Genomic DNA, 14351 nt, shown 5'->3' on the forward strand with positions numbered 1-14351 from the left:
CTTGGAGAAAAGATAGCTTCTTTAAAAAATGGTGCCTGGAAATCTGAAAGTCCATACATAGTAGTATGAAATTTAACCCCTAACACTCACCTTCCACAAAAATCAACTCAAAGTGGATCAAAGACTTAGGCACTAGAACAAAGACCTTATACCTAGAAGAAAAAGGAGGCCCAAATCATCATGGACCTGACTTCCTTAACAAGACTCTTAAAGTACAAGAAATAAAATAAAAAATCCATAAATGGGATGGTATCAAACTATTTTTCACAGCAAAATGAACAACCAAGAGCTTGAAGAAAGAGCCTACAGAATGGGATAAAATCTTTGCTACCCACCCCTCAGATAAAGCATTAATTTCCAGGATATACCAAGAAGTCAAAACTTTACACTCAAGCAAACAAATTCTAATTCCAGTCAGAACAACAATTATCTAAAATACAAGAAACAAGCCAGGTGCTGTGGCATATACTTGTAATCCCAGCAGCTCAGAAGGCTGAGGCAGGAGGATGGTGAGTTCAAAGCCAGCCTCAGCAAAAGTGAGGTGCTAAGCAATGCAGCGAGACCCTGTATCTAATAGAAATACCAAACAGGGCTGGGGATGTGGCTCAGTAGTTGTGTATCCATGAATCCTTCAATTACTGGTACCAAAAAAAAAAAACACAAGAAATAATAAATGTTGGCGAGGATGTGGGGAAAATGGTACACTCATACATTGTTGGTAGTAGTTCAAATTGGTACAACCAGTCTGGAAAGCAGTATGGACATTACTCAAAAAACTAGGAATGGTACCACCATTTTACCCAGTTCTCTCACTCTTAAGCATATATTTAAAGAACTTAAAATCAGCGTACTACAGTGATGCAGCCAATCAAAGTTTATAGCAACACAATTCATAATAGATAAGCTATGGAGCCAATTTAGGTGTTCTTCAACAAATGAATGAATAAGGAAATATTAGCCATAAAGAAGAATAACTTTATGACATTTGCCAGTAAAAGATGGATCTGAAGACTATCATACGAGGTGAAATAAGCCAATTCAAAAAGACCAAAGGTTGAATGTTTCTCTGGGATGATGATAACCCACAACAAGGTGGGTTATCAATAGTAGACATATTAGACAAAGGGAAATGAAGGGAAAGGAGAGGGGATAGGAATAGAAAAGACAGTGGAATGAATCTGACATTGCTTTCCTATGTACATATATGATGAACACACCAAAGTAATTCTCAACATCATGTATATTCACAAGACTGGGACCCTAATTAAAATAAGATATCTTCCATGCTTGTATAAATATATCAAAATAGATTCTACTGTCATGTGTAGCTAAAAAGAAAAAAAAAACAATGACTATGAGGCTTACTTATGGGAATATTGCAACCAACTCCTTTGTCTCAGAGTAGCCAGAGCAGCGGGAGTATGTGTGAGAGGACTGTTGGTGGAAGTTGGGGATGAACCAGGATGGACATAATTTTGGTACTTTTTTTTTTTTTTATTTATTTTTTTTTATTGGTCGTTCATAACATTACATAGTTCTTAATACATCATATTACACGGTTTGATTCAAGTGGATTATGAACTCCCGCTTTTACCCCGTATACAAATTGCTGTATCACATCAGTTACCCTTCCATTGATTGACATATTGCCTTTCTAGTGTCTGATGTATTCTGCTGTCTGTCCTATTGTCTACTATCCCCCCTCCCCTCCCCTCCCCTCCCCTCCCCTTTTCTCTCTCTACCCCTTCTACTGTAAATCATGTCTTCCATTTGTATTCTCTTGACTTACCCCTCCTTACCTCTTATATGACATTTTGTATAACCCTGAGGATCGCCTTCCATTTCCATGCAATTTCCCTTCTCACTCCCTTTCCCTCCCACCTCTCATCCCTGTTTACTGTAAATATTCTTCTCAAGCTCTTCGTCCCTACCCTGTCCTTGTTTACACCCCTTATATCAAAGGAGTCATTTGGTATTTGTTTTTTAAAGATTGACTAGCTTCACTTAGCATAATCTGCTCTAATGCCATCCATTTCCCTCCAAATTCTATGATTTTGTCATTTTTTAATGCAGAGTAATACTCCATAGTGTATAAATGCCACATTTTTTTTATCCATTCATCTATTGAAGGGCATCTAGGCTGGTTCCACAGTCTTGCTATCGTGAATTGAGCTGCTATGAACATCGATGTAGCAGTGTCCCTGTAGCATGCTCTTGTTAGGGCTTTAGGGAATAGACCGAGAAGGGGAATAGCTGGGTCAAATGGTGGTTCCATTCCCAGCTTTCCGAGAAATCTCCATACTGCTTTCCAAATTGGCTGCACCAATTTGCAGTCCCACCAGCAATGAACAAGAGTGCCCTTTTCCCCGCATCCTCTCCAGCACTTATTGTTGTTTGACTTCCTAATAGCTGCCAGTCTTACTGGAGTGAGATGGTATCTTAGGGTAGTTTTGATTTGCATTTCTCTGACTGCTAGCGATGGTGAGCATTTTTTCATGTACTTGTTGATTGATTGTATGTCCTCCTCTGAGAAGTGTCTGTTCAGGTCCTTGGTCCATTTATTGATTGGGTTATTTGTTATCTTATTGTCTAATTTTTTGAGTTCTTTGTATATTCTGGTTATTAGGGCTCTATCTGAAGTGTGTGGAGTAAAGATTTGTTCCCAGGATGTAGGCTCCCTATTTATCTCTCTTATTGTTTCTTTTGCTGAGAAAAAACTTTTTAGTTTGAGTAAGTCCCATTTGTTGATTCTATTTGTTAACTCTAGCGCTATGGGTGTCCTATTGAGGAATTTGGAGCCCGATCCCACAGCGTGTAGATCATAACCAACTTTTTCTTCTATCAGATGCCGTGTCTCTGATTTAATATCAAACTCCTTGATCCATTTTGAGTTAACTTTTGTGCACGGCGAGAGATAGGGATTCAGATTCATTTTGGTGCAAATGGATTTCCAGTTTTCCCAGCACCATTTGTTGAAGATGCTATCCTTCCTCCATTGCATGCTTTTAGCCCCTTTATCAAAAATAAGATAGTTGTAGTTTTGTGGATTGGTTACTGTGTCCTCTATTCTGTACCATTGCTCCACCCGCCTGTTTTGGTACCAGTACCATGCTGTTTTTGTTACTATTGCTCTGTAGTATAGCTTGAAGTCTGGTATCGCTATACCGCCTGATTCACACTTCCTGCTTAGTATTGTTTTTGCTATTCTGGGTCTTTTATTATTCCATATGAATTTCATGATTCTTTTATCTATTTCTACAAGAAATGCTGCTGGGATTTTGATTGGCATTGCATTGAACTTATAGAGAACTTTTGGTAATATCGCCATTTTGATGATGTTAGTTCTGCCTATCCATGAGCAGGGTATGTTTTTCCATCTTCTAAGGTCTTCTTCTATGTCTTTCTTTAGGGTTCTGTAATTTTCATTGTATAAATCTTTCACCTCTTTTGTTAGGTTGATTCCCAAGTATTTTATTTTTTGGGGGGGATATTGTGAATGGAGTAGTTGTCCTCATTTCCGTTTCAGAGGATTTGTCGCTCATATACAGGAACGCCTTTGATTTATGCGTGTTGATCTTATATCCTGCCACTTTGCTGAATTCATTTATTAGCTCTAATAGCTTCTTTGTAGACCCTTTTGGGTCTGCTAGGTATAGAATCATATCATCTGCAAATAGTGATAATTTAAGTTCTTCTTTTCCTATTTTTATGCCTTTAATTTCTTTTGACTGTCTAATTGCTCTGGCCAGTGTTTCGAGGACTATGTTGAACAGAAGTGGTGAGAGAGGGCATCCCTGTCTTGTACCAGATCTTAGAGGGAATGCCTTCAATTTTTCTCCATTCAGAATGATGCTGGCCTGTGGCTTATCATAGATTGCTTTTACAATGTTGAGGTATGATCCTGTTATCCCTAATTTTTCTAGAGTTTTGAACATAAAGGGATGCTGTACTTTGTCGAATGCTTTTTCTGCATCTATTGAGATGATCATATGGTTCTTATTTTTAAGTCTATTGATGTGGTGAATAACATTTATTGATTTCCGTATATTAAACCAGCCTTGCATCCCAGGGATGAATCCTACTTGATCATGATGTATAATTTTTTTGATATGTATTTGAATCCGATTCGCCAGAATTTTATTGAGGATTTTTGCGTCAAGGTTCATTAGAGATATTGGTCTGTAGTTTTCCTTCTTTGATGTGTCTTTGTCTGGTTTCGGAATCAGGGTGATGTTGGCCTCGTAGAATGAATTTGGAAGTTCTCCCTCTTTTTCTATTTCCTGAAATAGCTTGAAAAGTATTGGTGTTAGTTCCTCTTTAAAGGTTTTGTAAAACTCTGCTGTATACCCATCCGGTCCTGGGCTTTTCTTAGTTGGTAGTCTTTTGATGGTTTCTTCTATTTCCTCTATTGTTATTGGTCTGTTTAGGTTGTCTATATCCTCCTGGCTCAATCTGGGCAGATCATAGGACTCAAGGAATTTATCTATGCCTTCACTATCTTCTATTTTATTGGAGTATAAGGATTCAAAGTAATTTCTGATTATCTTCTGTATTTCTGAAGTGTCTGTTGTGATATTGCCTTTTTCATCCCGTATGCTAGTAATTTGGGTTCTCTCTCTTCTTCTCTTCGTTAGCATGGCTAAGGGTCTGTCAATTTTATTTATTTTTTCAAAGAACCAGCTTTTAGTTTTGTCAATTTTTTCAATTGTTTCTTTTGTTTCAATTTCATTAATTTCAGCTCTGATTTTAATTATTTCTTGCCTTCTACTTCTTTTGCTGTTGTTTTGCTCTTCTTTTTCTAGGATTTTGAGATGAAGTATGAGATCATTTATTTGTTGGTTTTTTCTTTTTTTGAGGAATGAACTCCAAGCAATGAATTTTCCTCTTAGAACTGCTTTCAATGTGTCCCATAGATTCCGATATGTTGTGTCTGTGTTTTCATTTAACTCTAGGAATTTTTTAATTTCCTCCTTGATGTCTTCTAAAACCCATTGATCACTCAGCAACCTATTGTTCATTCTCCAGGTGATGCTTGCTTTTTCCTTTCTTCTTTTATCATTGATTTTCAGTTTCATTCCATTATGATCAGATAAGATGCATGGTATTATCTCTACCCCTTTGTATTGTCTAAGAGTTGCCCTGTGACATAGTATATGGTCTATTTTTGAGAAGGTTCCATGTGCTGCTGAGAAAAAAGTGTAGCTACTTGATGTTGGGTGGTATAATCTATATATGTCAATTAAGTCTAGGTTGTTAATTGTGTTATTGAGTTCTATAGTTTCCTTATTTAACTTTTGTTTGGAAGATCTGTCCAGTGGTGAGAGAGGTGTGTTGAAGTCTCCCATGATTATTGTATGTTGGTCTATTAGACTCTTGAACTTGAGAAGAGTTTGCTTGATGAATACAGCTGCACCATTATTTGGGGCATATATATTTATGATTGTTATGTCTTGTTGGTGTATGGTTCCCTTGAGCAGTATGAAGTGTCCTTCTATATCCCTTTTGATTAGCTTTGGCTTGAAATCTATTTTATTAGATATGAGTATGGACACTCCTGCTTGTTTCCGCGGTCCATATGAGTGATATGATTTTTCCCAACCTTTCACCTTCAGTCTATGTATATCTTTTCCTATCAAATGCGTCTCCTGTAGACAGCATATTGTTGGGTCTTGTTTTTTGATCCATTCTACTAGCCTGTGTCTCTTAATTGGTGAGTTTAAGCCATTAACATTTAGGGTTATTTTTGAGATATGGTTTGTTCTTCTATCCATATTTGTTTATTGATGTTACTAAACCTGATTTGTTATCCTCTATGACTACTTTCCCCCCTTTACTGTCCTACCTCCCATTGTTGGTTTTCAATGTTGTTTTCCATTTCCTCTTCCTGTAATGTTTTGCCAAGGATTTTTTGAAGAGATGGTTTTCTAGCTGCGAATTCTTTTAACTTTTGTTTATTGTGGAAGGTTTTAATTTCATCTTCTAACCTGAAGCTTAATTTCGCCGGATACACGATTCTTGGTTGGAGCCCATTGTCTTTCAGTGTTTGAAATATGTTATTCCAGGATCTTCTAGCTTTCAGAGTCTGTGTTGAGAGATCAGCTGTTATCCTGATTGGTTTACCCCTAAATGTAATCTGCTTTCTTTCTCTTGCAGCTTTTAAAATTCTCTCCTTATTCTGTATGTTGGACATCTTCATTATAATGTGTCTAGGTGTGGATCTCTTATGATTTTGCACATTCGGCGTCCTGTAGGCTTCTAGGATTTGGGATTCTGTCTCAATCTTCAATTCTGGGAAGTTTTCTCGTATTATTTCACTGAATAGACTGTTTATTCCTTTGGAATGGAGCTCTGTGCCTTCCTGTATCCCAATGACTCTTAAATTTGGTCTTTTGATATTGTCCCATAATTCTTGGATGTTCTGCTCATGGTTTCTTAGCAGACTTGCTGAGCTGTCTATGTTCTTTTCCAGTTGAAATACTTTGTCTTCATTGTCTGATGTTCTCTCTTCTAAGTGATCTACTCTGCTGGTTGTATTCTCAATTGAGTTTTTAAGTTGGTTTATTGTTTCCTGCATTTCTAGAATTTCAATTTGTTTGTTTTTTATTACCTCTATCTCCCTGTGAAATTGATCTTTGACTTCCTGGATTTGTTTGTCAATGTGATCTTTCATTGTCTGATTTTGCTGTCTCATGTCTTCCTTGAGACTCCAGATCATCTGAAGCATATATATCCTGAACTCTTTATCTGATATTCCATCTGTTGCAGCTATTACCTCTTCTAAAGTTGAGTTGACCTGCATTGCTTGTGGTCCTTTCTTTCCTTGTCTTTTCATACTGCCCGCGTTTCTTTCTGCTTGGTGCAACTGTTGTGTTTTGAAATTTACCCCCTATTTATTTATGTTGCTCTTGTATACTTGAAAAGTCTCCCTTGCAGGTGCGGGCGGCGGCTGTGCCCCTACTCCAATTGGGGTGACGTGTCTATCACGCTGGCGGCTCTCTGGGCCTGTTCCGGGAGTGGAAGGCGGCTCTGCTCTGTCCCTATTCCAATTGGGGTGTCGTGACTACAATGCTGGCAGATCGCTGGGCCTCTTCCGGGCGTGGGCGGTGGGATTGGCTGGCGGGATTCCACCTAATGGCAGTCCCTAACCTCCCTGCTTGCTAATTAATGGCTTCTCTGAGGCGCCACACCTTCTGTAGCTGCGGGGCAGGCCGCGCGAATCAGTTGGCCTGGATCTCCGGGGTCCTGCTGCTGGCTGTTTTGATGTTACGAGCTGTTGGAGAGTGGTGGTGTATTCTTCAGCTTTCCCGGATGGTGGCCACTGACTGCCTGGATGGAGTGTCCGCTGTTTTGATGTTGCACTCTGAAGGAGAGTGGCGGTGTATCCTTCAGCTTTCCCGGATGGTGGCCGCTGACTGCCTCGGTGGAGTGTCCGCTGTGGGGGATGGGACTGTACCGCTTTCTTCCCCTTCTGAGAACCCGAGCTCGGCCCAAGGGTCCGTGTGGGCTTGGCTGGTGGGATTCCACCTAATGGCCTTCCCTAACCTCCCTGCTTGCCAATTAATGGCTTCACTGAGGCGCCACGCCTTCTGTAGCCGCAGGGCAGGCCACCCGAATCAGTTGGCCTGGCTCTCCGGGCCCTGTTGCAGGCTGCTGGGATCCCTGGCACTCTATCACTTTGATTTTTTCTGCTTGCCCCTCCCCCAGCGCTGGCTAGCCAGGTTTCCTTTTGGCTGCTACTGGGAGGAGGGGTTGGAGGTCAGGTGTCTCTGGTTTCCCCCTAGCCTGTATGGAGGCTCAGCTTGATACTCCCTCTCCCGGCAAGCCTAGGAGAGATTTTATGCGAATTCCCGCTGTCTGGGGGGTGAGCTGAATGACACCGACCTGTTTTGATGTCGCACTCTGAAGGAGAGTGGCGGTGTATCCTTCAGCTTTCCCGGATGGTGGCCGCTGACTGGCTCGGCGGAGTGTCCGCTGTGGGGGATGGGACTGTACCGCTTCCTTCCCCTTCTGAGAACCCGTGCTCGGCCCAAGGGTCCGTGTGGGCTTGGCTGGTGGGATTCCACCTAATGGCCTTCCCTAACCTCCCTGCTTGCCAATTAATGGCTTCACTGAGGCGCCATGCCTTCTGTAGCCGCAGGGCAGGCCACGCGAATCAGTTGGCCTGGCTCTCCGGGCCCTGCTGCAGGCTGCTGGGATCCCTGGCACTCTATCTAATTTTGGTACTTTTGCAATGACTATTTAACATAGATTTTGATCAAGTCTCATATCCCTAAAAAAATAGATAAGCCACTAGGCTAGCACACCCATATTTCCTGCCATCAGATTCCCTCCAATATTGCAGGTGTTCTATCTCTTCTCTTCTCATTTATATAAATTCTACTTTGTTTACTCTTCCTTTCCATTATTGTCTGTGAATTTTATTCTTCAAATTTGTGAGACAAGAATCCAGAAAGGAATTAGTGAACCAGAGAATTGAATTTCATCTTTAAACTCCGGTTTCATTTTGATGGGATTAATTCAAGTTCAGTTCTCATCAAATTTGAAAAAGTAATAGTTATTAACAGAGATAGGGGAGAGTAGGGGGCAGAAGGAGTGGATAAGTATATCCACTTATAAGTATTATTGAACTCATGGTACAATGTTACAGTTAGATATGAAGAATAAATTTTGGTCTTCTGTGACACAGTAAAGTGACTATAGTTAACAATAATGCATTGCATATGTTAAGAAATGATGTAAGTTTAAGTTGATGGATATATTGATTAACCTGATTTGCCCAGTATATACATGAATCAAAACATCATATAAAACCTCATAAATATGTACAATTATAATGTATCAATCTAAAAATCAAAATAGTACAAATAAGCTCCTCAAGTTCCTTGCCCACAATTCTGGAAATGTTTCCCCATCTGTGAAAAGATAATAATAAATTGAAAATGCTTATTTAAAAGACAGCCTCAGAGGATTAAGTGAGTTAATAATTATCATCAATAAGATGATGGAAAATTTATTTCTTTATGATTCTAGAATTTTCTTTCTGTTTAGGTTAAATTATAAATCCAGGAATATTTACATCATTGCAAAATAGGGATTTTATACATCAACTGAAACTAATTTGCATTAATACATTTATTTGGCAAGTTTTTTGAATGCCTGTTTGGTGCTAAGAACACTGTACACAACAGGAACCCAGAAGCAAAGAAGGCAGATGCTAACCTGGTCCTCGGTGAGTGAAGAAAATCATTGATCATTCAAAAAATGAATTTACAGGTGATTATCCTATTAAGGTTGCAATAAATCCTAAAATCAAAAATATGTGTCCCATTAGAAGTATACAAATAATCTAGTATATAGAATTATGGAATATCTAAGGAAGGTTTAATCGAAGCCTAAAAAAGAATTGCTAAGCAAAGAACAGTAAACAGAAATTTCTGTATTTGAAAAGCTGAAACTAAGCAAGTAATTATATGGTGGGATTTTGTTTTAACTCATAAAGAGTTGTATGGGTCTGGCCTGTGGCATCATTTTCCCAACTTCCCCAAACTATAGAGCTAATTTCACCAAGATCTCAGAAATTCTTTTTCAACCAAGTGTGTAGGAGAGACAATGAGTTTAGGACATAAACAAGACCACCACTGAAATAATGTACTCTGAAAACTAACCTGGTTAATAAAGGAAGATAAAAAAAGGTTGGGGCTTAGAGAATAGGTTTTAGATGAAGTTTGAATATGCATGCAACACATTTTGAGAAGCATGGTGTGTTAGGTATTTTCATTAGACAATGTAAAAATGTAAAGTGAGTTTCAGCCTTCACGGAGCATATATAATAGGTGTTAGAAAGATATATAAGCAAATAAATAATGATGGTGGTTACTATTGGCACAAATAAATGAGCCCTTGCGTAAGGTTTTTCTGAGCTGACTTATGGGCATTTCAGAAAGAAAAAAAATAGTGAACACACAAACATGAATACACTTACATAAGATTGCAGTTATAATATCAACTTTACAGTTAACTTCTTACTTCCAAGTAATTAAATGTGTTCATCACAATGAAATGCACTGAATTTTCTGTGGAGATTTAGGAAAGAGGCAGGTATCCTAGGACAGTGTCCTAAGAGGAATAGCAATGGTTCACATCCGTCTACTTCTAATTACATGCTATACACCCACACCAAGATTTATTTAATATAAGATAGGTAGCAGAATACAACAGTCACTAGTATGGTAATATGTAAAAACGAGGATATGCAACCGATGTGATTCTGCAATCTGTATACAGGGTAAAAATGGGAGTTCATAACCCACTTGAATCAAATGTATGAAATATGATATGTCAAGAGCTTTGTAATGTTTTGAACAACCAATAATAATAAAAAAAGAACATACAAAAAAGATACTAAATATGACACATAAAAGAAAAAAACATCCTCACTGGAATTATTTGCTTGAAGATTCAGGGAGCCACAGATGAATTGTGAATAGACATCAATTAAATGTAAATAAATGGAGATTCATGGGAGGCAGCTCTGTGCATTTAAGTCTGCTATTCACTAAAATAACCCTAAAACAGGAAATTGTTTATGCATAACCTTGAAGACCTGGAATCACTTAAAAATGTCAATGAAAAAGTGACACAATAGCATATTGTGAGAAACACGCTCACCGGTCTAAGCCCAAAGAATAGACTAAGATACACAAGGTTCAGGGAAAAGCAAGACTTGACTTGACTTTGTGTGTGTGTGTGTGTGTGTGTGTGTGTGTGTGTGTGCTGCAGATTAAACCTAGGGCTATGTACATGTGAAACAAGCACTCTGAGCTATATCCCCAGCTCTAAGGCTTTACTTTAATAATGCTTTTGCAAGATTGGGTGCCTGGTGGTTAGGGACACACAGATTGGATCAAACTAGCATTTTATACCCTCTCTATGCAAGATCCCTTCCTGGTTCCTCATTGCCTGAGTAAGTGTGTGTGTGTGTGTGTGTGTGTGTGTGTGTGTGTGTACAATCTTTCTGAATGTTACATAGCTTTTACTGTCACCTTGATTATTTAAAGAAACATACTTTTAGTTGTCCCCACTTCTCTTAGTTTTTTGTGGCAGCACAGTTCCCTTGAGTTGAGTGTCTTTTGGCATAAACATAGTATACCTCCATTAATCATGTCCTCTTTATTCTCACCTCCTGTCTGTGAAAGGGCTGTGAATTTTTACACTCTGGTGTTAACTGTTTGTAACTTTTCATTCTGCTCTCCTCTCAAGCTGCCTTTCTTACATCCCAAATCATGTTACATGTGAAGCTAAATATTGTATTCTCAAAAGGGACCACCAGACTTTATATTTCTCACTATATGACTTGTAAAATACCCATTCTGGCTTTAATAGGGTGCATTTAAAGGAACAAAGACTTTGAAATGCTCTGAGAGAGACAGAAGTTTCATTAGAGCTCAGTAAAACCCAATGCCATGATAAAAGTCAGAAAGTGATGTTTATATCCAGCTGGAGACTAATAAACACCTTAGACTTAAATGTTCAATTTAGGTGTTGAGTTAATTTTCTTGGAGGATGATATCCTAAGAGAAATAAAGACAAGTCACATGTCTTAGGCATTAGCATTTCTATTTTTTTTTTTTTGATAGTACCATATAACACAAAAGAAGACAGGAAAGAACACTTTTTACAGAGGCAAGTAGTGAGTTTCCAGGTCAATTTTTGAGAGAAACTAATTTTGAGAAGTTTGAAAGATATTTGTGTGAGTAGAATCCCAGGAAGTAAACAGACTAAGACTGTCTGTGTTTGGGATTGGGGTCCCCGATAGCTTCATGACTATGGCATGCTTGGTGGCTAAGGAAGTTTCTGCACAAAGGCACAGAATGTCTGACTGCTAGAAAATACCGTTCTTCTTCTAGGAAACGCCTGTCTGCTTTGGCAATACCCTTCACGAGAAGGCTCTGTATTAGAGTCTTATCAGCCTCCACCTTGATCTCAGGCACACAGCTCCTGAAAATAAGTAACTCTCTTGTTAGAAAACTACAATATTTCACCAAGCTCTAGTGCTTCTGGACTTGCCTGCTAACAGTAACTTTAAACAATGAACTTTCTGGAGAACTACAAAGAGCTCCTAACATTGTACATTGCAACTATGGTATGTAACTAAGGAATAAGCTGCATAATGTTGCTAACTCTGTAACCAGCCTAATGACAGGATAAACAATAATGTACTATTGATGTCAATGACTTAATATAACCTATTGATATAAATAAAGCTGGCAGCTTGGCCACTCTGCCATTCTGCCATCTTTCCTGCTTCTACATCTTATCTCTGTGACTCTTTTTATTTTCCCTACATAAGACTTCAGAGAATCATACAGACTTGTATTTGGATCCTATATTCATTAATTATATTTATATTAACATTGAAAGTCTCAGTCTTCTCATCTTTAAAACAAATTAAGTGATATAATCATAATTTATTTAATTTAAAGTGTTAAGGTTTAAACAATATAATCAAATAGTTTTAAAATGAAGAAGAACTTTTCTTGGAGCATGCAATTAAAGAAAGCAAGTACAAAAGATACACAATTTTATGCAAACTAAGATGGGCAAGGAAAAACTAAATCAAGTGAAGGAAATACCAAGATGTAATAATAATGTGTACTTCCTGGAACAATGAAGTTTGAGGCATCATATTTGATAACTATGGTGGAAATAATTGATAACCACTTGATAAAGGAAGATTTTTGAGTTTAATTCAAAATCTGAGAACTAGTAGGATGAGTTGTGTGTGAGGAAATATCTATCTTTCAAATATCTTCAAAGTCAGCAACAAGAATAATGTGAACCTTAGTTTTGGTGTTCTTCCACATCTATCATCAGCGTTTCCACAAAAATGGAATGCAATTAATTTTAAAAAGCATTGATTTTCCAGAAGTTTAGGTAACTTTTTCCCTCCATTTTCTACTTCCCTGTGTTTTTAATGAGTAGAATGCTTATATTTCAAGCTAGTAAAAAATATATCTACAGTTTGTATATTTCTAAGTTATGAAAAATTTTAAGAAACTAAAGTAACCTAAATTTCTCCTTTGGTGTCCACTCACTGTGGCCTCTTCCAAGTGAAGAGAAGAATAAATTTCTCCTGGATCTGCTTGGTCTTCACGCCATAAACAACAGGATTTAGGGCAGGAGGGATGGCCACATAGAAGTTGGCAAATAGGATAAGGACATTCCGAGGGACACTGTGCCCAAAGCGATGAGCAAGGATAGAGAAGAAGGCAGGTGTGTAAAACATGAGGATAACACAGACATGGGAGCCACAGGTGCTCAGGGCCTTTTGGCGGGCACCCAGGGATGAGAGTTGAAAGACAGCACGGAGGATGAAGACATAGGACACAGCAATAAGGATGACATCTGAGATGACAGTCATGAGAGGTACAGAAAATCCATACCAAATGTTGACAGAGATGTCAGCATAGGAAAGCCGAGCAACACCTATGTGCTCACAGTATGTATGTGGGATGATGCGGGTCCTGCAAAATGGTAAGCGTTTTAGAAGAAACACATCTGGCAGGATGACGGAAAAGCTCCTCACAACAATGCTCACCATAAGCTTGATGATCACCTGTGGGGTCAAGACAGTGTTGTATCTCAAGGGCAAGCAGATGGCCACATAGCGATCAAATGCCATGGCCAATAGGACAGCTGAGTCCACTACAAAGCTGAAGTGCAGGAAAAACATCTGTGTGAGACAACCAGAGAAGGTTATTTCTTGGGAGCCAAGCCAGAGGTTACTGAGCAGTTTGGGCACTGTGGCAGTGGACAAGATGAGATCCGTGCTGGCCAGCATGGACAGGAAGAAGAACATGGGCTCATGGAGGCTGCGCTCAATTGCAATGAGGTAGAGCAGGATGCAGTTGCCCACAATGGCCACAAGGTAGATGACACAGAAGGGAATCCCAATCCAGAGGTGGAAGTGCTCCAGGCCAGGTATTCCAAGAAGGATGAAGGAACTTGGGTTGTAGCAGCTTGAGTTAGACATGGTCTCTTCAGTCTGGGATCCACTGGTTCTTGAGCCTAAGGACAAACCAGCTGTCAGTGTGAATTATGAAATCTGCCAATTCTACTGTGGAGCTGAAAATAGTTGGTTACTGCAACTGTCACATTCAAGGTTCCTACATTAAAAGAATGGCTCTCCCTGGTGAGCTGGCACATGTGGAATTAAGTAGCCACAGCACTTTCCCCTTTCCATTAGCCCTGGTTCATTTCTTTATATACTTATGGAATATAGATTTTTATACACTTATGGAACCATATAAAATGATTATTTTTGTAAGTTAGAAATTTTAATTTATTCCACT

The 14351-nt window shown here is 38.9% G+C and overlaps 1 protein-coding gene across 1 annotated transcript; it reads right to left on the reverse strand.

The window, feature by feature from the left end:
- Positions 1 to 13090: 13090 nt before the first annotated feature.
- LOC144254485 (olfactory receptor 52H1-like) lies at positions 13091 to 14032 on the reverse strand. The gene has a single exon (XM_077797719.1). The coding sequence runs from the start codon at positions 14030 to 14032 to the stop codon at positions 13091 to 13093; it is 942 nt and encodes a 313-aa protein (XP_077653845.1).
- Positions 14033 to 14351: the final 319 nt, after the last annotated feature.

The sequence above is a fragment of the Urocitellus parryii genome, chromosome 4 (assembly GCF_045843805.1).
Source record: "Urocitellus parryii isolate mUroPar1 chromosome 4, mUroPar1.hap1, whole genome shotgun sequence".
Lineage (NCBI taxonomy): Eukaryota > Metazoa > Chordata > Mammalia > Rodentia > Sciuridae > Urocitellus > Urocitellus parryii.